This window comes from Zophobas morio, unplaced genomic scaffold (genome assembly GCF_036711695.1).
Source record: "Zophobas morio isolate AGI-343-1 ecotype UQ-CSIRO unplaced genomic scaffold, CSIRO_AGI_Zmor_V1 ptg000007l, whole genome shotgun sequence".
NCBI classification, from domain to species: Eukaryota; Metazoa; Arthropoda; class Insecta; order Coleoptera; family Tenebrionidae; genus Zophobas; species Zophobas morio.
The window spans coordinates 836,434-860,509 of record NW_026972112.1 but is presented as its reverse complement, the minus strand read 5'-3'; the positions used below and the strand labels follow the sequence as shown (position 1 = coordinate 860,509).

General features: G+C 31.7%; 1 protein-coding gene across 1 annotated transcript in view; it reads left to right on the top strand.

Moving 5' to 3' along the window:
* The first annotated feature begins 1,651 nt into the window (after positions 1-1,651).
* LOC135123957 (uncharacterized) overlaps positions 1,652-24,076 on the top strand; it is a 44,728-nt gene continuing 22,303 nt past the window's right edge. Inside the window, exon 1 of the mRNA XM_064048816.1 lies at positions 1,652-1,834. Coding sequence (XP_063904886.1) covers positions 1,773-1,834 — 62 coding nt within the window. The 5' untranslated portion in view covers positions 1,652-1,772. The remainder of the gene's footprint in view (positions 1,835-24,076) is intronic.

Genomic DNA, 24,076 nt, shown 5'->3' with positions numbered 1-24,076 from the left:
CATGAGGGGATCGACCACGTCATTATTACGACGCTTTACCAACTGCATTTATTTGAAAGTATTATAAAATATTATTATGCGATTTGTTTTTTTTTTTGCTAAAATTTGGACCTCTAGGATAAATAATCAAGACGTATTTATTAAACCAAAACAGGAATATGTTATTTTATAAAATTCAAATAGCATTTACTATGCAAATTTTGGCGTGACGTCATTAAATTGTTGGTGGGGATGATGGATGAATTTTGGTCAAGAAAACATGAAAGTAACCGATCACTGGATGGATGTTATTACTTATTACAAAACTTCCTCAATTTAGACCCGGAAAATAAAAATCTGTAAAACAATTATACAGAACTTTCCTCGCCTCTAAAGCACAACAAATAATATTTACATGTGATGACGTATTTGTCAATAAAGATTTGTTTAAAGTTCAATTAAATATAGTGGTTCGAATGTGAACAGCAATCTTAACACTACAGCATAACATAAATCCACAAAGATTTTCGAGATAACGTAATTAATATTTTGGTGCAACTGGGTTCACGTATTTTTTTTTGAGGTGTTTCCTAGAAAATGAGTTTAAAAAATAAAAGCGTTTTTTCATACTTTGAAATAAAAATTTACTTATTACTTTTCTTACGAGACGTCATCAATTTAAAAACCAAAATTTTAAGAAAATTGTGAATAATTAAACTTCAGACAAATCTTGTCTTTAAACTACAGGTAAAATTTACTTTCAACAATATGGAGACAACACCATTCGTTTCCTAGAAAGGATTAACATTTCACGGTAATTATTAGGATTACCATTTAGACCATGATGGTATACTTAAGAATTCTCGGTAATGGGTTCGGGAATTTCGAAGATAAACTATCAAACGATGAACGGAAATGGGAAATTTGTGTGGGTTGCGATTACGAAACACCAAGAAAAATAAAATTAGAAAAACATCAATAACAATGACTCATTTACAACCATAATTTGTTTATTTTGAATTTTTTCCTTAGTAGAGAAATCTTCAAATTGGAAAAGTTCTTAGTCAAAAAAATCCCCGTGACAAAACTGTGATCAATTGTTCTGATAACGATTTTCTCTTGAGCGAAATGCTTGGTATGAACATTAAATTTGTTCGACACCGATTGTGTTACAGTTAGATAGGAAAGAATCAATTAGAAACAGAAAACTGTACGTTTGAGACACATTGCAGCCATTTACCTTAAGAAATATGGCGGATATCTATTAAAAATTTTTTAGTTAGTCGATAGATTTATAGCGAACTATTTTTCATTGTGTGGAGGACTTATGGACATTAACTAGCTGTTAACGGGGATCTTTCGTTTTTTTTTTTAATTATTATTTATTTATGTAGTCTATACATCGTGTTATTATTATATCACCCTCATCCTCTCGCATATCACCACAACCCCAAATTCCCCAACTGTATCGTCTGTCGCCACCTCGTAACACCCTAATCCCGCTGAAATTCCTAAGATTTCAGCCCCGAAACCCCAGCAGTGCCCCTGTCAGCGGCACTTCCTCAAAACGTCGCCACCCCTTTGGCTCCTGAAACACCAGAAACACTGCTGAAACAATAATCCACATCACGGCTGAATGCACAGCGCGGCTATAAAAGCGACTACTTCGCCCCGAGCTGGCAGTCAGCTGTTGGCATTTGCAGCGAGAGCTCAAACCAAACGCGTTTATTTTTTACGTTTTTTTCGACCGGTGTCTGCTTCTTGCGCTTGTTGTCGTTTCTTTGCCTGTGACCATGGCCACTTACGCTGCTTACAGACACATCGAGCTTGACAAGGTTGGCTACAGCAAAAAGAGGTAAGTCGCATTTTTAGTCGAGCTTTCGAGCTTTAAGATTAGGCGTGGTTGGAGCTTTTTCGAAAAAAAATAGTTTTGCTTTTTATTGACTGAATTAGTCGAAATTTTGACAATAATTTGTTGTAGTTCGTGTTAAATAAATAGTGGGAGAGTTTTGATTTATTTAAACGGCAGGTAGTGTTAAATCTGAAGTGATACACGCCATGAACACTCATTAAAAGTTTCATATTTACATTTCTTTATTCGAATATGGCACAGCGCTTGTACTCGGATTTTAATTAATATTAATAAAGCGTTAGAAACCTCTGCAGTGGCAATCGATAGCTGCTAAGATGCTATTCAGAGTGGAAAAATAGTTTATCAGAGCGTCTCAAAAATGATGGCCAAAAATTGTATTTTCACGCTTATGACAGTGTCCAGTGTATTACTTTTGTTACTTGAATGACATTTTGGTTTTTCCGTTATTGATTTCTGCGCTGGAATTCACCAAATTTAAGTAATCTCAGGAATATAGTGTGCTCTTAATTAAAACAGATTTTTAAAATATTGAGTATTTTTGTATGAAAAAACAAGAATTTTGCTTAACTTACTTGACATTATTAGGTTATATTCTGGTTTCTCACGCGAGTTGTTTGTTATTCAGTGTCCGACATTTCGTTGATATTTTTATTTCGCATGCTTGCTTGAATCGTTATTTTATTTTATCGGTCTTCTTGACCCAACTTTCCTTTGTATGAATGAAATTTGAATTTTTAGAAAATTTAAACGAATTGAAAATTCTTATTTTTCAATCCAAACTGCATCTAAAATCTTGAAAATGTATCTATTTTTTTATTCTTAAAAAACAAATTTTAGGTTATAACTATTTCTCTAAATATTTTCGAAGTGTGGAACTCAAAATTTTGGAAATTCGCAACTATCTAAAGCGATTTCAGATCCTTGGTGACTAAATTTTGAACGGTGTATTTTCTCAAGAACAATATCCTAAATGTTCTCGAGTCGCAAAAATTATTTTTCACCTTTTTTTAGAACTGTTTCTGAAATTTCGATTTTCTAATTCTTAAAAGATGTAGAATTCAAAAACTTAAAATTCCGAAATCGTCATAGAAATATTTCAGCGTTCTTTCGCATAATCGTGATTTTTCATGAAAGGATAAAATTTCATTTTTAAAAATTATGAAGTATGCTTCCGTTGAAACTTCAAAAAACCTCATAATAAATCGCTTTTGTAAAATATCTTGAACAAAATTAGCATCCTTTGTCCACATTTCATTCAAAATTTGCGTTCTTTTAAGTAGTCTTTATTTCTGGAAACATTTTGTATATAACTGTACAGGATGTTTAATTGTATCGAAAGCATTTTTTTTTATTCTTAAAGAACAAATTTTGAGTTATAACCACATCTATAAATATTGTGCGGAACTCAAAATTTTGGAAATTCGCAACTATTTAAATGAACTCAATTTCAGTTTCTTGGTTACAAAATTTTGATTGTTGTATTTTCTCAAGAATAAAATTCTAAAAGTTTTCATGTCGCAAAAACTATTTTTCAAGTTTTTTTAGAAATATTTTTGAAATTTCGCTTTGCCATTACTTAAAAGATGTCGACTTCAGAAACTTAAAATTCTGAAATTGTTATAGAAATATTTCAGTCTTCTCTCCAATAATCGTGATTTTTCGTAAAATATAAAATTTCATTTTTTTAAATTATTAACTATGTATCCATTGAAACCTTAAAAAATCTCATAATAACTTGTCTTTACAAAAAATTCTGCACAAAATTAGCATTGTCTATTCACATTTTGTTCAAAATTTGTTATTGAAGTAGTTTTATTTCTACAAACATATAGAAAACATTATTTTTTTTTGTTCTTAAGGAAAAAATTTTGGGATATAACTATATCTATCGATATTTTCAAAAGTGTGGAAGTCAAAATTCTGGAAATTCGCAATTATCTAAGTGATCTCAATTTCAATTTCTTGGTTACAAAATTTTGATTGTTGTATTTTCTCAAGAACAAAATTCTAAAAATTTTCGTGTCGGAAAAACTATTTTTCAAGTTTTTTTTAGAAATATTTTCGAAATTTCGCTTTGCTATTACTTAAAAGATGTCGACTTCAGAAACTTAAAATTCTGAAAGTGTTATAGAAATATTTCAGTCTTCTCTCCAATGATGGTGATTTTTCGTAAAGTATAAAATTTCATTTTTTAAAATTATTAACTATGTATCCATTGAAACCTTAAAAAATCTCATAATAACTTGTGTTTACAAAAAATTCTGCACAGAATTAGCATTGTGTATTCACATTTTGTTCATAATTTGTTATTGAAGTAGTCTTTATTTCTACAAACACATTGAAAACATTTTTTTTTTGTTCTTAAGGAACAAATTTTGGGATATAACTATATCTATCAATATTTTCAAAAGTGTGCAACTATTTAAGTGAACTCAATTTCAGTTTCTCGGTTACAAAATTTTGATTGTTGTATTTTCTCAAGAATAAAATTCTAAAAGTTTTCGTGTCACAAAAATTATTTCTCAAGTTTTTTTAGAAATATTTTTGAAATTTCGCTTTGCTATCACTTAAAAGATGTTCAATTCAGAAACTTAAAATTCTGAAATTGTTATAGAAATATTTCAGTCTTCTCTCCAATGATGGTGATTTTTCGTAAAGTATAAAATTTCATTTTTTTAAATTATTAACTATGTATCCATTGAAACCTTAAAAAATCTCATAATCACTTGTCTTTACAAAAAATTCTGCACAAAATTAGCATTGTCTATTCACATTTTGTTCAAAATTTGTTATTGAAGTAGTTTTTATTTCTACAAACATATAGAAAACATTATTTTTTTTTGTTCTTAAGGAAAAAATTTTGGAATATAACTATATCTATCAATATTTTCAAAAATGTGGAAGTCAAAATTTTGGAAATTCGCAACTATTTAAGTGAACTCAAGTTCAGTTTCTTGGTTACAAAATTTTGATTGTTGTATTTTCTCAAGAACAAAATTCTAAAAGTTTTCATGTTGCAAAAACTACTTTTCAAGTTTTTTTAGAAATGTTTTTGAAATTTCGCTTTGCTATCACATAAAAGATGTCTAATTCAGAAACTTAAAATTCTGAAATTGTTATAAAAATATTTCAGTCTTCTCTCCAATGATGGTGATTTTTCGTAAAGTATAAAATTTAATTTTTTTAAATTATTAACTATGTATCCATTGAAACCTTAAAAAAATCTCATAATAACTTGTCTTTACAAAAAATTCTGCACAAAATTATCATTGTCTATTCACATTTAGTTCAAAATTTGTTATTGAAGTAGTCTTTATTTCTACAAACACATTGAAAACATTTTTTTTTTGTTCTTAAGGAACAAATTTTGGGATATAACTATATCTATCAATATTTTCAAAAGTGTGGAAGTCAAAATTTTGGAAATTCGCAACTATTTAAGTGAACTCAATTTCAATTTCTCGGTTACAAAATTTTGATTGTTGTATTTTCTCAAGAACAAAATTCTAAAAGTTTTCATGTCGCAAAAACTATTTTTCAAGTTTTTTTAGAAATATTTTTGAAATTTTGCCTTGCCATTACTTAAAAGATGTCTAATTCAGAAACTTAAAACCTGAAATTGTTATAGAAATATTTCAGTCTTCTCTCCAATAATCGTGATTTTTCGTAAAGTATAAAATTTCATTTCTTTAAATTATTAACTATGTATCCATTGAAACCTTAAAAAATCTCATAATAACTTGTCTTTACAAAAAATTCTGCACAAAATTAGCATTGTCTATTCACATTTTGTTCAAAATTTGTTATTGAATTTGTCTTTATTTCTACAAACACATTGAAAACATTATTTTTTTTTGTTCTTAACAAATTTTGGGATATAACTATATCTATCAATATTTTCAAAAGTGTGGAAGTCAAAATTTTGGAAATTCGCAACTATCTAAGTGAACTCAATTTCAGTTTCTTGGTTACAAAATTTTGATTGTTGTATTTTCTCAAGAACAAAATTCTAAAAGTTTTCATGTCGCGAAAACTCTTTTTCAAGTTTTTTTTAGAAATATTTTTTAAATTTTGCTTTGCTATTACTTAAAAGATGTCGAATTCAGAAACTTAAAATTCCGAAATATTTATGACTTTTCATAAAGTATAAAATGTCAGATTTTTTTTTGAAAAATCGCAGTTGTAAAAATTCTTGTACACTGAAAAAATGATTTTTGAAGACTGCATGCATAAATAATATTTCTGCCTAGCAGATACCACAATAATAATGCTATATAAAATTTTCTTTTCCTCGAAACCATTTTTCCCAACTCAAATTACACAGCAGCAAAATTCCAGCCCAACTTTCTACCTTCACACCCAACACTATCATCAACACCGAAAGCTTTCCTCTCACATCTACTTGAAAAAACTCATCCAACAATAGTCCACGGCAAAAAACACCCATAATCATCGACTGCCCGAGGTGCCCATTCCCATCCCATCGCCACCCACAACCGGAAAGCATCCTCTCCTTTTAAACGCTGCTAGTTCGCCTTTAGAACTACTTTCAAAAACAAAACAAAAGACCCATCAACGCCCATTACCCCGACCTTGCTGTCACTCCTGCCAAACGGCTAAAAATAATTTTCCAACATGTGCGCGCCGAGCGCCGATTCCCATGGTATAATCGTGCACGGAAAATGAGACTCAGCGTAAGGAAAGTACATGGGCAAGGTTACGCTCTTGACAAGTTCACAGTCAATGGGTGCGAAAAAATTGGTAGAAACTTTGGGTTTCTAAGTGAAATTGGTGAAAATCGTGATTCGACCATGAACCAGGGAAAATCGCGAGCATGGCGTCACGAACGAGGCGCCCATGACCATGGTACATGAACTGTGGATGATGGCGATTTTTTCCCTCAAGGGTCCGTACTGCTTTTGTAATCTTTCGAAAGCGACGAAACCTTGACCTCTCCACTATCTAAACTCTCAAAAAAATTCCTCACCAATCAATAACTCTCACTCGCACTATCCCTGCCCCCTCGAGCCATCTCAAAATATTTCTCTTGTCAAAACCCCGGATTGTTCGAACAATTTTTTCTCCAATGAAAGTACAGTGAAAGGCCCGGACAAATCGTGTTTTATGTCCACATCTTCCGAATTTATGGCCCCTTCTCTCGCAGCCCCGAGGCCAGACCTGCGAGAAATGCAAATTCAATTGAATCGTTCCCTAATTACTAATTACAGTCGGCGCGAAATGTGACGGATTTGAGTGAATTATTCACGACTCTTTTGGGGCTAGATCGTTGATAATTTTTATTTATGTCTTCTTCGCTGGGTTAAATCAATTCGTTTTTATTTGCATATTAATTGGAATGATGGGAAAATGGGTATTGTTGCGGTTGAATCGGACGTTTTGTGTTATAAGGGATATAAATTGTGCTGAATGGGCTTGCGTTCTCCGGATTAGCCCGGGTTTCCGGTTGTGCAAGGTTAGGTAAAGGGCGACCCGGATTTCCCGGAGCTGCTGCATTTTTAGAAGATGTCACGGCCGCTACGCCCGCAGTGACGCACTTGATTTTTATTGATTCTGGAAATGGAAGAGGGTTGCGAGATGATAGATATTCACCGGATTATTTTCAGTTTTTCAGGGCTTGTTCGTAACTTCTAAGAGAATTTTCCTCTTATTTGTATCTTATATTTTTAATTTTTAGTTTTGGTCCTGCTACTGAGTGGCTACTTTTATGCTTTCTCGACGTTTCATGACCCTTCGAGTGCCAAAACTGTCTGTCTATCGTCTGTCAAAATATTTTATGGAAGATAATCTCCGAAACTGTTAGACCAAATTTTATATGTATTTTAGGAATATCGTGTAGATGGTAAACCGCTAACCAAAATTTGGCTAATCATCCCCACCAGTAATAGAATGACGTCATCTCCAAAATTTACGTTGCTAATTATTATTATTTAAATTTTATAAAATAAGATACTCTGCACTTGTGGCCCAGTGCTTTTTTTCTTTTGGATAGAAAGTTCAAACTTTTTTTGGAAAATGTTTTCCCTATTTTCTACGATATTTCAGGGAGTTAAACAAAAATGGCCTCAGATTATTAATGCGTGAAAATGTTTGCATAAATTAGCATTTTCTTCCTTGCATAGCTGCCGTTTTAACAATTTTTGTAAATTTTTTGAAAACATTTTTAAAATATTTTGCCACTTTTTTCGCTTGTTAGAATGAGCAAAATCAAAATGACCCCAAATTATTAATCTACAAAAAATTATCTATAACTTACGTCTTTTACTTAAGTCTTTTTTTTCCTTTGGATAAAGACCATTTTAACGTTTTTCGGAAAATTTTTGGAAAATATTTTTCTAATTTTCTCGGTTGTTTGCTGAGACAATTTGAATGTTGCTTCAAATTCATTACTTTGAAAATATGTCCTAGCAACCTAGTGTTTTTTTTTTTTATTTTGAATAGGCAATTTAAATCTTATTTTGAAAATGTTTGGAAAATGTGTTCCCCATTTTCTTAGTTACTTTGATGGGTGAATCAAAGATGACTTCAGATTATAAATTTAGGAATAAATCTCCATAAATCGGTGGTTTTTCCTTTTTCGCAGCTGCCGTTTTAACAATTTTTTGATTTTTTTTGAAAAATTTTTAAAACATTTTGCTATTGTCTCGATTGTTGGAATGAGCAAAATCCAAATAACGTCAAATTATTAATCTACGAAGAAATTTTTATAACTTGGTTCTTTTTTCCTCGATTGAAGACCATTATAACGTTTTTCGGAAAATTTTTGGAAATTGTTTTTTTAATTTTCTCGGTCGTTTCCAGAGACAATGTGAATGGTACTTTAAATTCGTTATTCTGAAGATATGTTCTAGCAGCCCAGTATTTTTTCTTTTATTTTGAATAGGCAATTTACATCTTTTTTTTTAAATGTTTGGAAAATGTGGTCACCATTTTCTAAATTATTTCGACAAGTGAATCAAAGATGACTTCAGATTGTAAGTCTGCGAAGAACTCTCTATAAATCAGTGGTTTTTCCTTTCGCATAGCTACCGTTTTAACAGTTTTTGGAATTTTTTGACAAATTTTGACCTTTTTTTTTCCAAAAATATCGCATCAAATAAATAATATGTACGGTTTTTCTTTTCTAAATAAACAAACATTTTAAGTTCGTTTTGCTAGCAGACAACGAAATGCTGCTGAAGGTGAATTAGTTATGGTGACAAAACACAAAGACGTATTATTTATTTCCAATTTTATTTTTCAAAAATTAGCAAAAACTTGGAAAAAAGTTGGAAATGTATTTAGAATGAAAAAACAAACATATGACACGAATAATTTGGAAATGATTAGGAAGTTTTGAACCCTCTTCAAAATTAAGACATAGTAAAAAAATATAAACAAAAATTTTGACTTGGCGATTTTTTCCAAAAATATCGCGTAGAATCAAATAAAGATTTTGCACGGTTCTACGTTTTTTTTTTTTTCAGAAATAAACAATTGGCAATGTATTTAGAACGAAAATTATCACACAACAAGTCTAAAATTTTTCAAAATTTCGTACTTAACAAACTGGAGCCATGAAAAAATATGACACGAAAAATTTTGAAATAATTTCGAATTCTTGAACCATTTTGAAAATTAAGACAGAGTAGCAAAATGTAAATAAAAATTTTGACCTGATTTTTTCCAGAAACGTCGCTTAAAAGCAAAGAAAGATTTTGCACGGTTCTACGTATTTTTTTTTCAGAAATAAACAAACGCTTGAAATTCGTTTCGCTGGCAAACAACCAAATCCTGATGAAGGTCAATCAAACCATTGACGAAACACAAAAGCGTTAACTTTAATCTTATTTCCCAAAAAATAGTCAAAATTTTCAAAAATTTTCACAAACACAATTATGAACAAACAACTACATATAGCTAAGACAGATTAGAAGACCAAAAAGAAATATTCTGAAATATCGTAGTAAACCAGATGAAAATTCTGCAGTTTTACGCATTTTTTCCTTTTCGCAATGGACACTGACAAAAAACTCATAGTCTTCGAATTTATTTTTTTTTTAAATTATTGAAAATTTTCAGAAAAATTGACGTTGTAATTTGTAATAGAAACGCAGTTGTCACTAAACAACTCTAAATTTTTCAAAAACCTAAAACATGTTTAAAATGGTAAATTTGTATAGGGAAATACTGATTTGGCAATTACGCCCCGTCCCTCTGTCTGACAACGAATTTTCCATTTTAAAGGTGTTGTAAGTTTCATGTTGTGAAAAGAAGTCTACACATATTAAAAGAAAAAGGCAAAATGTAAGCCCGCCCACCCGCCCTATCCCAATTGTGATGATTTTTTTATTCGCCGTAAACCAAGGGGGCGGAGCTTTACTGTATAATACTTATTTCTTTACAAGAAATTAAAAACATGTTTTTGCACAAATGCTATGTATAATAGGAAAAAGGGCAAAATATAAACCCCGCCCACCTACCCCATCTCAATTGTAACGATTTTTTTTAATCTTAAAAACTGAAAACACGTTTAAAATGGTAAATTTTTGTAAGGAAATATGGATTTTGCAATTAGACTCCGCCCCTAGGTCTGCCAACGAATGAAAACTTCATTGCTATTTAGATCAGGGCAGGTATGTGTGGGGCTCTTTGGCTATAATTTTTTCATAATATACATAGTATTATTTGAACAACACGATATTCAAAAACATTTTTTAATTTCTCGTAGAGAAAGCCCTCTTGGTCTACGACGAATAAAAAAAATCATCACAATTGCGGTAGGGTGAGTGGGTGGGGCTTATATTTTGCCTTTTTTTCTTAATATATGTAGTTATCTTTTCAACACGATATTCAAAAACATGTTTTAATTTCTCGTAGAGAAATAAGGATTTGCAGTTGAGCTCCGCCCTCTTGGCCCACAACGAATAAAAAAGATAATCACAATTGCGGTAGGGTGGGTGGGTGGGGCTTATATTTTGCCTTTTTTTTTCTTAATATACGTAGTTATCTTTTCACCACGATATTCAAAAACATTTTTTAATTTCTCGTAGAGAAATAAGGATTTGTAGTTGAGCTCCGCCCTCTTGGCCCACGACGAATAAAAAAATCATCACAATTGCGGTAGGGTGGGTGGGCGGGGCTTATATTTTGCCTTTTTTTTTAATATACGTAGTCATCTTTTCACAACAAAAACTTAAAACAGATGGCTAAGTATTGAAAAAAAGCATAATATAAGCCCCGCCCACGTATATTAAAAATTACCGAAAGCCAGATTGGCATCGAGACGGATGGGTGGGGCTTATCTTTAGGTTTTCTTTTTTACTTAATAAATACATAATAGTTTGCTTTAAACAACGATTACTCAAGAACATATTTCACATAGCCATTTCTCGTAAGAAAACAAGGATTTTGCAATTAAGCTCCGCCCCACGACTTAACGACGGGTAAAAAAAATCATCACAATTGAGCTAGGGCGGGTGAGCGGGGCTACATTTTGCCTTTTTTCTTAATGTGTGTAGACTTATTTGGACAACAAGACTGTTAAAACATGTCTGAATTGGTATCATTTTCAAAATAAAAACAGATTAAAAAAATATTAACTCCTGATGAAGGTCAATCAGGTCACTGATGAAACACAAAAACGCATTTTTTATCTTTAATTGTATTGTTCAAAAATTGGTCAAACTTTTCCAAAGAGTTGACAATGTATTTAAAATCACAATTATGATTATTATGATCAGACAACTGTAAAATTTTTCAAAATTTCATAACTTAACGAACTACGAGCATTTATGCATCAAAAATTTTGAAATGATTAGAATGCTTGAAGAGTTTTTAAAATGAAGATAGACTAGAAAACTGTTTTTGATTTTTTTCAAATAAAGATTGTGGACGAATCTACTTCTATTTTTTTTTAGAACTCTTGAAATTTGTTTTACCAGCAAACAACGAAATCCTGAAGAGGGTCACAAGCAAGCCAGTGACGAAACACATGCATTTTTATCTTCAATTTTATTTTCCAAAAATTAGTCAGAATTTTCCAAAAAGTTGGCAACATATTTAGAACCATAATTACCATAAAAAAAATCAAACATTTTTTAAAATTCCATAACATAGAAGTATAGGCATTCATGCCTGAAAATAAAATACATAAGACGTGAAAAATTTTGGAATGAATTCGAATGCTTAACTCATTTTCAACGTGAAAACAGATTAGAAAAATATAAATAAAAATTTTGTTCTAGCGATTTTTTTAAATATCGTATCAAATCAAATAAACATTTTGTATGGTTTATGTAATTTTTCTTTTAGAAATAAACACACGCTGAAAGTTCTTTTCGCTAGCAAAGGACGAAATCCTGATAAAGGTCAATTAAATACTGGACGACTGGTTACTTTTATGTTTCTCGACGTTTCATGGTCCCTGGAGTATGAACAATGTTTCTAATTTTCTCGGTCGTTGGTAGAGACAATTTGAATGTTATTCTAGCAGTGCAGTGTTTTTTTATTAATAGACAGTTTAAGTCTTTTTTTTGAAAATTTTTGGAAAATGTTTCCCCCATTTTCTAAGTTATTTTGAAGAGCGCAACAAAAATTACCCCAGACTGTAATTCTACGATGAACTTTCTATAAATCAGTAGTTTTCCTTTCGTATATTTGCCGTCTTAATAATTTTTCAAAATTTATTTGAGAAATTTTTAAACGTATTTTGCCATTTTACTCGGTTGTTGGAATGAACAGAATCAAAATTGCGTCAAATTATTAATCTATGAAGAATCCTCTATGAACTAGTCCTTTTTCCTTTTGAATAGGACTATTTTAACATATTTTTTGAAAATTTTTGGATTTTTTCTAATTTGTTCTGCGTTGAGGAAACAAAATCAATCAAATTTCATTTGCTTTGAACTGCTGATGCAGACATGCTTGTGATCAGAACGTACTAATAGTCGAATTATTAAAGATAAATACAGTCGAAGTTAAACATGTACTGAGAAACTGAGAATATCTAAATTTTTCAGTTTGAATTTGTGCCCTCTGGTTTTTACTTTATAGAGGTTATCACAAAACGAAAATCGCAAAATCAATTTTTTGTCACGAGCTAATTGTCCGCTAACTTTCAGTGGTTTATTTAACGTTTAGCGTCCTTAATCGCCAAACAATGTTAGTCAAGCGAAGACTGAATACCGTTTTTGTGTTACGAATTTAAAAAATTGCAAATGTGAGTTTGTGAAAGTAAATGAGCTGGTGTTAATTAGTGTGTCTGATAATAAAGAGTGGTTTACAAAGTAACCTGAAACCAGAATATTTAGTGCTGACTACAAGTAATATTATAAATCTTTATTTCTTTCATGGTCTTTGCGAAAATCTCCTATTATGCTCTCGGAGAAAGATAATTGTATCTCCAGGCTTGTGTGAAGCAATGGAGAGATAGAGAGCTCGAATATTCAGCATCAGTAAATGTGGGATTTATTAAGATTTGCCAGGGGCGCGACAAGGTGAAGGGATGAGTCCGTTCCTCTTTATCGCTTTTACTAATGATGTTAGCACGCGTGATTTTAAGCGATTTAACGTTTCAAACTTGAGTATCTCTGTTGTACAACAAAACCCAAGAATGCCACCACAAACAAACGTACAAAATGTTTTGGTACACCACCTAAAAAAAGAAACAAGCATGACAACCAGTTCCTTTGATTTAAAATTTTCTGTCACCGGAGATTGACAGACAAAAGCCGTAAATAAACACCGAAGAGCCCTGTATATTTATTAAACAAAACCAGCCATTCCGCCCACCACATGAACCCGCAACCAGACGGAAGACGTCCATACCATATTATTTCACGCTCGGTAAATCAATTCGAGTTTTTAAACCGCAGCCCACAACAAAACGAAGCTGAAGGGTTTCGTCCGGCCTTTTCACTCCCCCTCTTTCTCGCTTTTCGTTTTGCTCCCTTTTTCAGCGAGGAATTATGCCAAGAATTCAGCGTACGGTTTCTAATGTCGTTGGAAATCGTTTCCTCGACATCCGTTACGAAACGTTTACAGACAAGCAGAATAAAAGCTGCAAATACGGTTAGTCTGGCAATTTCAAGAATTACCATAAAAACGCGATGGGAAGTGTAGAAAGTCGGAGGTGTTCCATTGCAGTGGAAGCTGCAGTGCGGTGGTCAGCATTCCTGGGCACGCTGACCCATATGGGAGAAAAATGGAGATTGTAGTTCGAGCGCCACAAAAATCGTCGGTCCATCTCCTGTGGAAAAAAATGACGTCACGGCAATTCTAAATCCCGTCTGGGTGGTTGTTACATTGTACTTATTTCCGCTTAAACGAAGGAAAGTTCTGTTAAATAACTATCGTTTTTTCCAAACTTACTTAAGTATTTGTTGCGCATTCGTTCCAGAGCTCGACAGCGATTATTTCCTTCGCGCTTTTTCACGGGATTGTTTGTCCTCGAGCTGCACCGCGCTGAAATCCCGCTTTTTTCTTGTCTGTGTAATTTCTACTTTACACTAATCGCAAAACCGAATTTCACGGTCGCATTCCGGTCGCTTTTTCCCTCTATTTCTTGGTGTTCGCAGCGATGTGGTATCACCTTGTGAAACCCCCATTGTCTGGCTAATCAGGAAACAGGCCGATAAAACTTGCTCAAATTCCACAATAGCTTTTCTGTCGCTTATCTCTGGAAAAAATTCGATTGTTTGTGGGACGGAGTGACACATTTTCTCTTCGGGTTTCTACTTTGGAAGTTCCATCTTCTTCTAATTGTGGCCTTTCTAGCGGTAATTACGACACTAGTTTGTAGGATGGATGTCGTTCTCAGCGTTCGTTATCGAACGCTCGTAAATCATTAGACAATAGTGCGTTTTGTGTTTCGTCATTGTGCTTAATTAACCTTCATTGGTTTCGTTGTTTAGCAGCGAAGCGAATTATTACTATTTGTGTATTTCTAAAAGAAAAATGCGTAGAACCAGGCGTGATCTTTATTTAATTTGTGGTGACATTAAAAAGACCCGAGTCAATTTTTTCCGTATTTTAACTATCTTGATTTTCAAAATTTTTCAGGCATCCGAAAAGCTGTGTTACACATTTTATCCGTACACACATGGCTGTAATTGGTTAAGTTATGAAATTTTCAAAAAGTTTATAGTTCATAATTATGTTTGTGAAATTTTTGAAAATTTTTTCTGGAAAATAAGATTAAAGTTAACGCTTTTGTGTTTCGTCAACAGTTTGATTGACCTTCATCAGGATTTCGTTGTTTGCCAGCGAAACGAATTTCAAGCGTTTGTTTATTTCTGAAAAAAAAATACGTAGAACCGTGAAGAAGCTTTGTTTGCTTTTAAGTGACATTTATGGACAAAAAATCAGGTCAAAATTTGTATTTACATTTTTCTGCTCTGTCTTAATTTTCAAAATGGTTCAAGAATTCGAAATCATTTCAAAATTTTTCGTGTCATTTTTTCATGCCTCGAGTTTGTTAGGTTGAAAAATTTTAGACTTGTTTTACGATAATTTTGGTTCTAAATGCATTGCCAATTGTTTATTTCTGAAAAAAACGTAGAACCGTGCAAAATCTTTATTTGATTCTACGCGATATTTTTGGAAAAAATCGCCAAGTCAAAATTTTGATTTATGTTTCTACTCTGTTTTAATTTTGAAAATGGTTTAAGAATACGAAATCATTTCAAAATTTTTCGTGTTGTATGTATATTTTTTCATCCATAAATGCCTCCAGTTTAAATATAAGATTTTCACCAATTTTGGACTTGTTTTATAATAATTTTGGTTCTAAATACATTGCTAACTTTTCTTTACTAATTTTAGGGAAGTAAAACTGGAAATAAATAATGCGTCTTTATGTTTCGTCATTGTGATTAATTGACCTTCATCAGGATTTCGTCGTCTGCTAGCAAAACGAATTTAAAATGTTTGTTTATTTTTAGAAGAAAAACCATGCAAAATCTTGATTTGATTTGATGCGATATTTGTGGAAAAAATTCTCCAAATTTTGTTGAAATTTTTCCAGACTGTCTTCATTTGCAAATGGTTCAAGAATTTAAAATCATTTCAAAATTTTTCATGTATTATATAATTTTTCATGCCTAAATGCCTGCAGTTCGTTAAATTATACAGTTGCCAACTTTTTTGAAAATTTTTAATAATTTTTGTAATTAATTAAGCTTCATCAGGAATTCGTTGTTTGCTAGGTGAACTAGTTTCAAGCGTTTGTTTAGTTCTAAAAAAAATATGTAGAACCATGCAAAATCTTTATTTGATTCGGTGCGATATTTTTGATAAAAAAACCAGGTCAAAATTTGTCAAAAAATTCCAAAAACTGTTAAAACGGCAGCTATGCGAAACAAAAAAATACTGATTTATAGAAAAGTTCTTAGTAGATTTACGATCTGAGTTCATCTTTGATTCACTCATCAAAATAACATTTTCCGAAATTTTCAAAAAAATTTTCAAAAATGACTTAAACCATACAAAATCTTTATTTGATTTGATGCGACATTAAAAAAAATCCCTAGGACAAAATTTTTGTTCATATTTTTCAAATCTGTTTTCATTTTGAAAATGGGTCAAGCATTCGAAATCATTTCAAAATTTTTCGTGTCTTATGTATATTTTTTTCATGCATGCATGAATGCCTGTAGGTTGCTACGTATGCAAGAAAAATTTTAATTTTTTTTATGGTAATTGCGGTTCTAAATACATTGCCAACTTTTTGGAAAATTTTGACTAATTTTTTGAGAATAAAATTGAAGGTAATGCGTTTTTGTGTTTCGTCACTGGCTTGATTGAGCTTCATCAGGATTTCGTTGCTTGCTGGTGAAATAAATTTCAAGCGTTTGTTTAGTTCTAAGAACCGTGCAAATCCTTATTTGAAAAAAAAATTAAATTACATTTTTTTATTCATAATTTTCTAATCTCTCTTCATATTAAACATGATTCAAGCATCCTAAATTTTAGAGTTGTCTAATCATTTTTGTGATTTTAAATACATTGCCAGCTTTTTTGGAAATTTTGACTAATTTTTGAAAAATAGAATTAATTTTTGAGTTTCCTCACTGTGCTTAATGAACCTTCATCAGGACTTCATTGTTTGCTACCGAAACTAATTTCTAAAAGAGAAAATTGCATAAACCACATAAAATCTTTATTTGATTTGATGTGATATTAAAAAAAAAAATCCTAGGGCAAAATTTCTGTTTATATTTTTCTAATCTGTTTTCATTTTGAAAATGGTTCAAGCATTCTAAATCATTTCAAAATTTTTCGTGTGTGATGTATATTTTTTTCATGCATGAATGCCTGCAGTTCGCTAAGTTATGAAATTTTGAAAAATTTTTGATTTTTTTATGGTAATTATGGTTCTAAAATATGTTGCCAACTTTTTGGAAAATTTTGACTAATTTTTTGGGAATAAAATTGAAGATAATGCGTTTTTGTGTTTCGTCACTGGCTTGATTGAGCTTCATCAGGATTTCGTTGCTTGCTGGTGAAATAACTTTCAAGCGTTTGTTTAGTTCTAAGAAGAACCGTGCAAATCCTTATTTGAAAAAAAATTAAATTACATTTTTTTATTCATAATTTTCTAATCTCTCTTCATATTAAACATGGTTCAAGCATCCTAAATTTTAGAGTTGTCTAATCATTTTTGTGATTTTAAATACATTGCCAGCTTTTTTGGAAATTTTGACTAATTTTTGAAAAATAGAATTCATTTTTGAGTTTCGTCACTGTGCTTAATGAACCTTCATCAGGACTTCATTGTTTGCTACCGAAACTAATTTCTAAAAGATAAAATTGCATAAACCACACAAAATCTTTATTTGATTTGATGTGATATTTAAAAAAAAAATCCTAGGGCAAAATTTTTGTTTATATTTTTCTAATCTGTTTTCATTTTGAAAATGGTTCAAGCATTCTAAATCATTTCAAAATTTTTCGTGTGTTATGTATATTTTTTTCATGCATGAATGCCTGCAGTTCGCTAAGTTATGAAATTTTTAAAAATTTTTGATTTTTTTATGGTAATTATGGTTCTAAAATATGTTGCCAACTTTTTGGAAAATTTTGACTAATTTTTTGGGAATAAAATTGAAGATAATGCGTTTTTGTGTTTCGTCACTAGCTTGATTGAGCTTCATCAGGATTTCGTTGCTTGCTGGTGAAATAAATTTCAAGCGTTTGTTTAGTTGTAAGAAGAACCGTGCAAATCCTTATTTGAAAAAAAATTAAATTACATTTTTTTATTCATAATTTTCTAATCTCTCTTCATATTAAACATGGTTCAAGCATCCTAAATTTTAGAGTTGTCTAATCATTTTTGTGATTTTAAATACATTGCCAGCTTTTTTGGAAATTTTGACTAATTTTTGAAAAATAGAATTAATTTTTGAGTTTCGTCACTGTGCTTAATGAACCTTCATCAGGACTTCATTGTTTGCTACCGAAACTAATTCCAAGCGTTTATTTCTAAAAGAAAAAATTGCATAAACCACACAAAATCTTTATTTGATTTGATGTGATATTTAAAAAAAAAATCCTAGGGCAAAATTTTTGTTTATATTTTTCTAATCTATTTTCATTTTGAAAATGGTTCAAGCATTCTAAATCATTTCAAAATTTTTCGTGTGTTATGTATATTTTTAATTCATCAGGATTTCGTTGTTTGCTGGTAAAACGAATTTCAAGAGTTTGTTTAGTTCTAAAAAAAAGTAGAAGTATACAATCTTTATTTGAAAAAAAAATAAAACTAAATAAAACTTTTTATTTATAGTTTTCTAATCTCTCTTCATTTTAAAAACTGTTCAAGCATGCTAATCATTTTAAAATTTTTCATGTTTTAGGTATTTTTGATTCATAAATGCTCGTAGTTCGTTAAGTTATGCAATTTTGAAAAATTTTAGTGCTATCTGATCATAATAATCATAATTGTGATTTTAAATACATTGCCAAATCTTTCGAAAAGTTTGACCAATTTTTGGATAATAAAATTACAAATAAAAAATGCGTTTTTGTATTTCGTCAGTGGCCTGATTGACCTTCATCAGGTCAGGAGTTAATTTTTTTTAATCTGTTTTTATTTTGAAAATGGTACCATTTCAGACATGTTTTAAGAATCTTGTTATCGAAATAAGTCTACACACGTTGAGAAAAAAAAAAAGGCAAAATGTAGTCCCGCCCACCCGCTCTGTCTCAATTGTGAAGATTATTTTTATTCGTCGTGAGCCAAGAGGGCGGAGCTTAACTGCTTAATCCTTATTTCTCTACTAGAAATTTAAAACATGTTTTTGTGTATTGTGTTGTTCAAAGAATAATAGGTATATTAAAAAAAAATAAAAGCCAAAGATCAGCCCCTCAATTGTGATGAATTTTTCATTCGTTGTCAGATCGAGGGGCGGGGCTTAATTGCATTGCCTACCAGAATTTACCATTTTAAACATGTTTTAACTTTCTTGTTCTGAAAAAATGATTACGTATATTAAAAAAAAAGGCAAAATATAAGCCCCGCCCACCCGCCCTATCCCTATTTGTGATGATTTTTTTTAATCGTCGAGAGTCAAAGAAGCGGAATTTAATTGCAAAATCCTTATTATTTCTCTACAAGAAATATTTTTGAGTATCGTGTTATTCCAAGAATATCGTGTATATAAGAAAAAATTAAAGCCAAAGATTAAGCCCTACACATACCTGCCCTGATCTAAATAGCAGTGAAGTTTCCATTCGTTGGCAGAGCTAGAGGCGGAGCCTAATTGCAAAATCCATATTTCCTTAATCATCACAATTGAGATGGGGTGGGTGGGCGAGGTATACATTTTGCCTTTTTTTCTTAATATTCATCGTATTCATTGAACAACACGATACTCAAGAACATGTTTTTAATTTCTTGTAAAGAAATAAGTATTTTGCAGTTAAGCTCCGCCCCTTTGATTCACGGCGAATAAAAAAAATCATTACAATTGAGGCAGGGCGGGTGGGCGGGCTTACATTTTGCCTTTTTCTTTTAATATGTGTAGACTTCTTTTCACAACATGAAACTTGAAATTGCGTTTCTATTACAATTTACAATGTCAATTTTTCTGAACATTTTCATTAATTTTTTGAAAAATAAAATCGAAGACTATGAGTTTTTTTTGTCAGTGTCTATTGCGAAAAAGAAAAAATGCGTAAAACTGCATAATTTTCATCTGGTTTACTGCGATATTTCAGAATGTTTCTTTTTGGTCTTCTAATCTGTCTTGGCTAATATGTATTTGGAAAAATAAAAAAGATTCTATTATCTTGATAAAATGTTGTACAAATTGTTGAAAGACACTGTTATTCTAAGACATTATGACCAGATGTGGGGTATCTCGACAGGCCCTATTAATATGAGATACAGTCTAAGTTAAAAGACATGTACTAGATAAACTAAGACTACACACTGACAACTTAGATTTTGAACCATTTATATCCATCCAACTTATCTCCACAATTCCGAAACACTTTGACAGAGTTTCGCAATCTCCACCTCCACCTCAAACACTGCCACAATTTCCGCCCCAGCGTCGTCTCCAGCGCGCCTAATCGAATTACTGCATTAGCAAAGGTCCACCAACACCGCCTTGCGCAACTCCTCGCCTCCGCCCGAGCAAATCGCGCTTCCTGCCACTTTCGAATCGAATCCCAGCACCCTGTTGAAAATTTCGCAATATTAAAGCCGTTATTCTTATCAGCCGCATCGCCCCATTTGAATACCGGCGAATGTGGGGCAGTAAAGCCGCGGGAAGTCAATACCAGCCGGCGGAAAAGCCGGGGAACTCGAGGAAGATCGCCCCGAGATTAGGGGAATCGTGGAGTGTAAGAAAATCAGAAAATCATCTTGTAAGCTTACGTGTAGACGCAAATATAGACGGGCCGCCGGGGAATATCGCGTGCGGAGCGAGACTATGCCAACTTTAGGTCATACACCCCTACAGTGACGTGCGGCGGCGGTACGAGGGGTGGGTGTATAAATATTTGATGAGGACGCGAGGGTGCAGCGGTTCTTTCGGCCGTATGAATGGGTTATGAGGAAAATAAATGGGTTTTAATAAATTAGACGAGGGGCGGCGGGGGCGGCAGTGCAACGGGTTGGTTGAAGCGGCGTCGTCTATGATAGTAGTGTTTTTCAGATTTGTTTGTGTTTGTTCGTATTGATCGGGATACGATAAAAGCCAGGCTTAATCGCATGTTGTATGGTATACTGTGATTGCGACTTTCACTTTTTCAGGTTATTTTTATATTCAACTTTGACTTTATATCAAAATCTTATTTCTTCTTCAAAAATACATGCAAATATGTTTTTGGGCAATTTTGACTAATTTTTGGAAAATAAAATTGAAGATAAATAATGCGTGTTTCGTCACTGGCTTGCTTGACCCTCATCAAGTCATCAGGATTTCGTTGTTTGCTGGTGAAACGAATTTCAAAAGTAGAAGTAGATTCGTGCACAATCTTTATTTGAAAAAAATCAAATCAAATAAAACTTCTTATTTACAGTTTTCTAATCTATCTTCATTTTAAAAACTGTTCAAGCATTCTACTCATTTTAAAAATTTTCATGTTTTAGGTATTTTTGATGCATAGATGCGCGTCGCTCGTTAAGTTATGAAATTTTGAAAAATTTATATATTGCCAAATCTTTTGAAAAGTTTCACCAATTTTTGGATAACAAAATTACAGATAAAAAATGCGTTTTTGTGTTTCGTTAGTGGCCTGATTGACCTTCATCAGGTTAATTTTTTTTAATGTGTTTTTATTTTGAAAATGGTACCATTTCAGACATGTTTTAAGAGTCTTGTTATCGAAATAAGTCTACACACATTAAGAAAAAAAAGGCAAAATGTATGGGTTATGAGGAAAATAAATGGGTTTTAATAAATTAGGGGAGGGGCGGCGGGGGCGGCAGTGCGACGGGTTGGTGGAAGCGGCTCCAACGCGTCGTCTATGATAGTAGTGTTTTTCAGATTTGTTTGTGTTTGTTCGTATTGATCGGGATACGATAAAAGCCAGGCTTAATCGCATGTTGTGTGGTATACTGTGATTGCGACTTTCACTTTTTCAGGTTATTTTTATATTCAACTTTGACTTTATATCAAAATCTTATTTCTTCTTCAAAAATACATGTGTTGTAAAAGTAATTGTTGATATGCAGGGTGACTCATTTTTCGTAGAAATAATTCTTTCGGTTGCTGTAATTTACAGTGGCCGGCAGAAATTCGCAGGTGTCGTTGTTCTTTCTGTGTGGTATGACATTCCTAGGTGACTTTGAAATTTTATTAATTAAGAAAGGCAATTTGGGACCTCCCATCTGGTGTCTTAATTGATTCCTGTACTCTACTGAATGCTTTAATTAATATTTCTGTCGAGTCAGCGAGTGATTGATTTCTGTGAAGCCTTTCACACTTGCTGGTCGTGTCTAGATTATTTCAGTATCACTTTATACTTCCGGGTTTAACTTTTACTCCAATCCATAAGGGAAAAAATTAAAATTAATTAAAATTAAAAAAAATACATTTACTCCAGTCTAGACGGGATAAAAACATAAATTTAAAACAAAATTAATAGCAACATCCAGCCAACACTAAAGTTTTATATTTTCATATAACTAGCCCCGCCCACCGACCCTCTCTTTTCTTGGAAGGTATGTGATTTGCCAAAATTAGTCTTATTTTAGCAGGTACTAGCCCCGCCCACCCACCCTCTCTTTTCTTAGAAGGTATGTCATTTGCCAAAATCAGTCTTATCTTGGCAGTTACTATATACTAGTATAAATTTTTATATGGGTCCATACATTTTTTTTTAATTAAAATTCTTCATGGGAAAAATAAGATGTGGGTAAGTAGAGACTGACTTTTGACTTTTATTCGAATCTATAAATGAAAAAAAGAAAATTGAAAAAATTGATTTGAAGATCCTTATGATTATTTTGAAAAGCTTGTTGGTTACTCCAAAAAATTAAATTATTTTAAAAAATGTTGACGAATTTTAAGAAAAAACAATTAGAATTTTGGTTTTCATTGAAATTCTTTGTGAGAAAAGATAAATGAGATAAAAATAGACACTTTTGACTTTAATTCCAATCAAGAAACGAAAAAAGAAACATGAAAAAATTAATGTGAACATTGTGTTGAAAATTTGGAGACTCCTAAATATCCTGAAAAATTGGTTGGTTACTTCAAAAAATAAATTAATTTAAAAATTTTGACGAATTTTAAGAAAATACAATTAAATTTTCGTTTTTTTTTGACGAATTTACGAAAGACAAACTTAATGGTTATCTCCGGGTGAGTGGGTTTTCATGGCAACATTTATAAAATCATACTGAAATTATACAGGGTGTTCCAACGCTGGGTGGAGCAAGATTTAACACTACACACTGACATTTTATATTTTCAATGGAACCTCCTTGGTTTTAGTTGAATTTTTTTATGAGAAAAAATAATATCAGGTAGAAGTAGAACTTTTAACTTTTATTCCAATCAAAAAATGAAAAAAGAAACATGAAAAAAATTTATGTTGACATTGTTTCGAAAATTTATAGATTCCTAAATATCCTGAAAAACGTATTGGTTATTTCAAAAAATAAAACAATTTTTAAAAATTTTGACGAATTTTAAGAAAATACAATTAAACTTTTGTTTTTTTTGACGAATTTACGAAAGACAAACTTAATGGTTATCTCCGGCTGAGTGTGTTTTCATGGCAACATTTATAAAATCATACTGAAATTATACAGGGTGTTCCAACGGTGGGTGGAGCAAGATTTAACACCACACACTGACAATTTATATTTTCAATGGGACCTCCTTGGTGTTGGTTGAATTTTTTTATGAGAAAAAATAATATCAGGTAGAAGTAGAACTTTTAACTTTTATTCTAATCAAGAAATGAAAAAAGAAACATGAAAAAAATTAATGTTGACATTGTTTCGAAAATTTGTAGACTCCTAAATATCCTGAAAAAGTTATTGGTTATTTCAAAAAATAAAACAATTTTTAAAAATTTTCACGAATTTTAAGAAAATACAGTTAAATTTTTGTTTTTTTTTTGACGAATTTACGAAAGACGAACTTAATGGTTATCTCCGGGTGAGTGTGTTTTCATGGCAACATTTATAAAATCATACTGAAATTATACAGGGTGTTCCAACGGTGGGTGGAGCAAGATTTAACACCACACACTGACAATTTATAT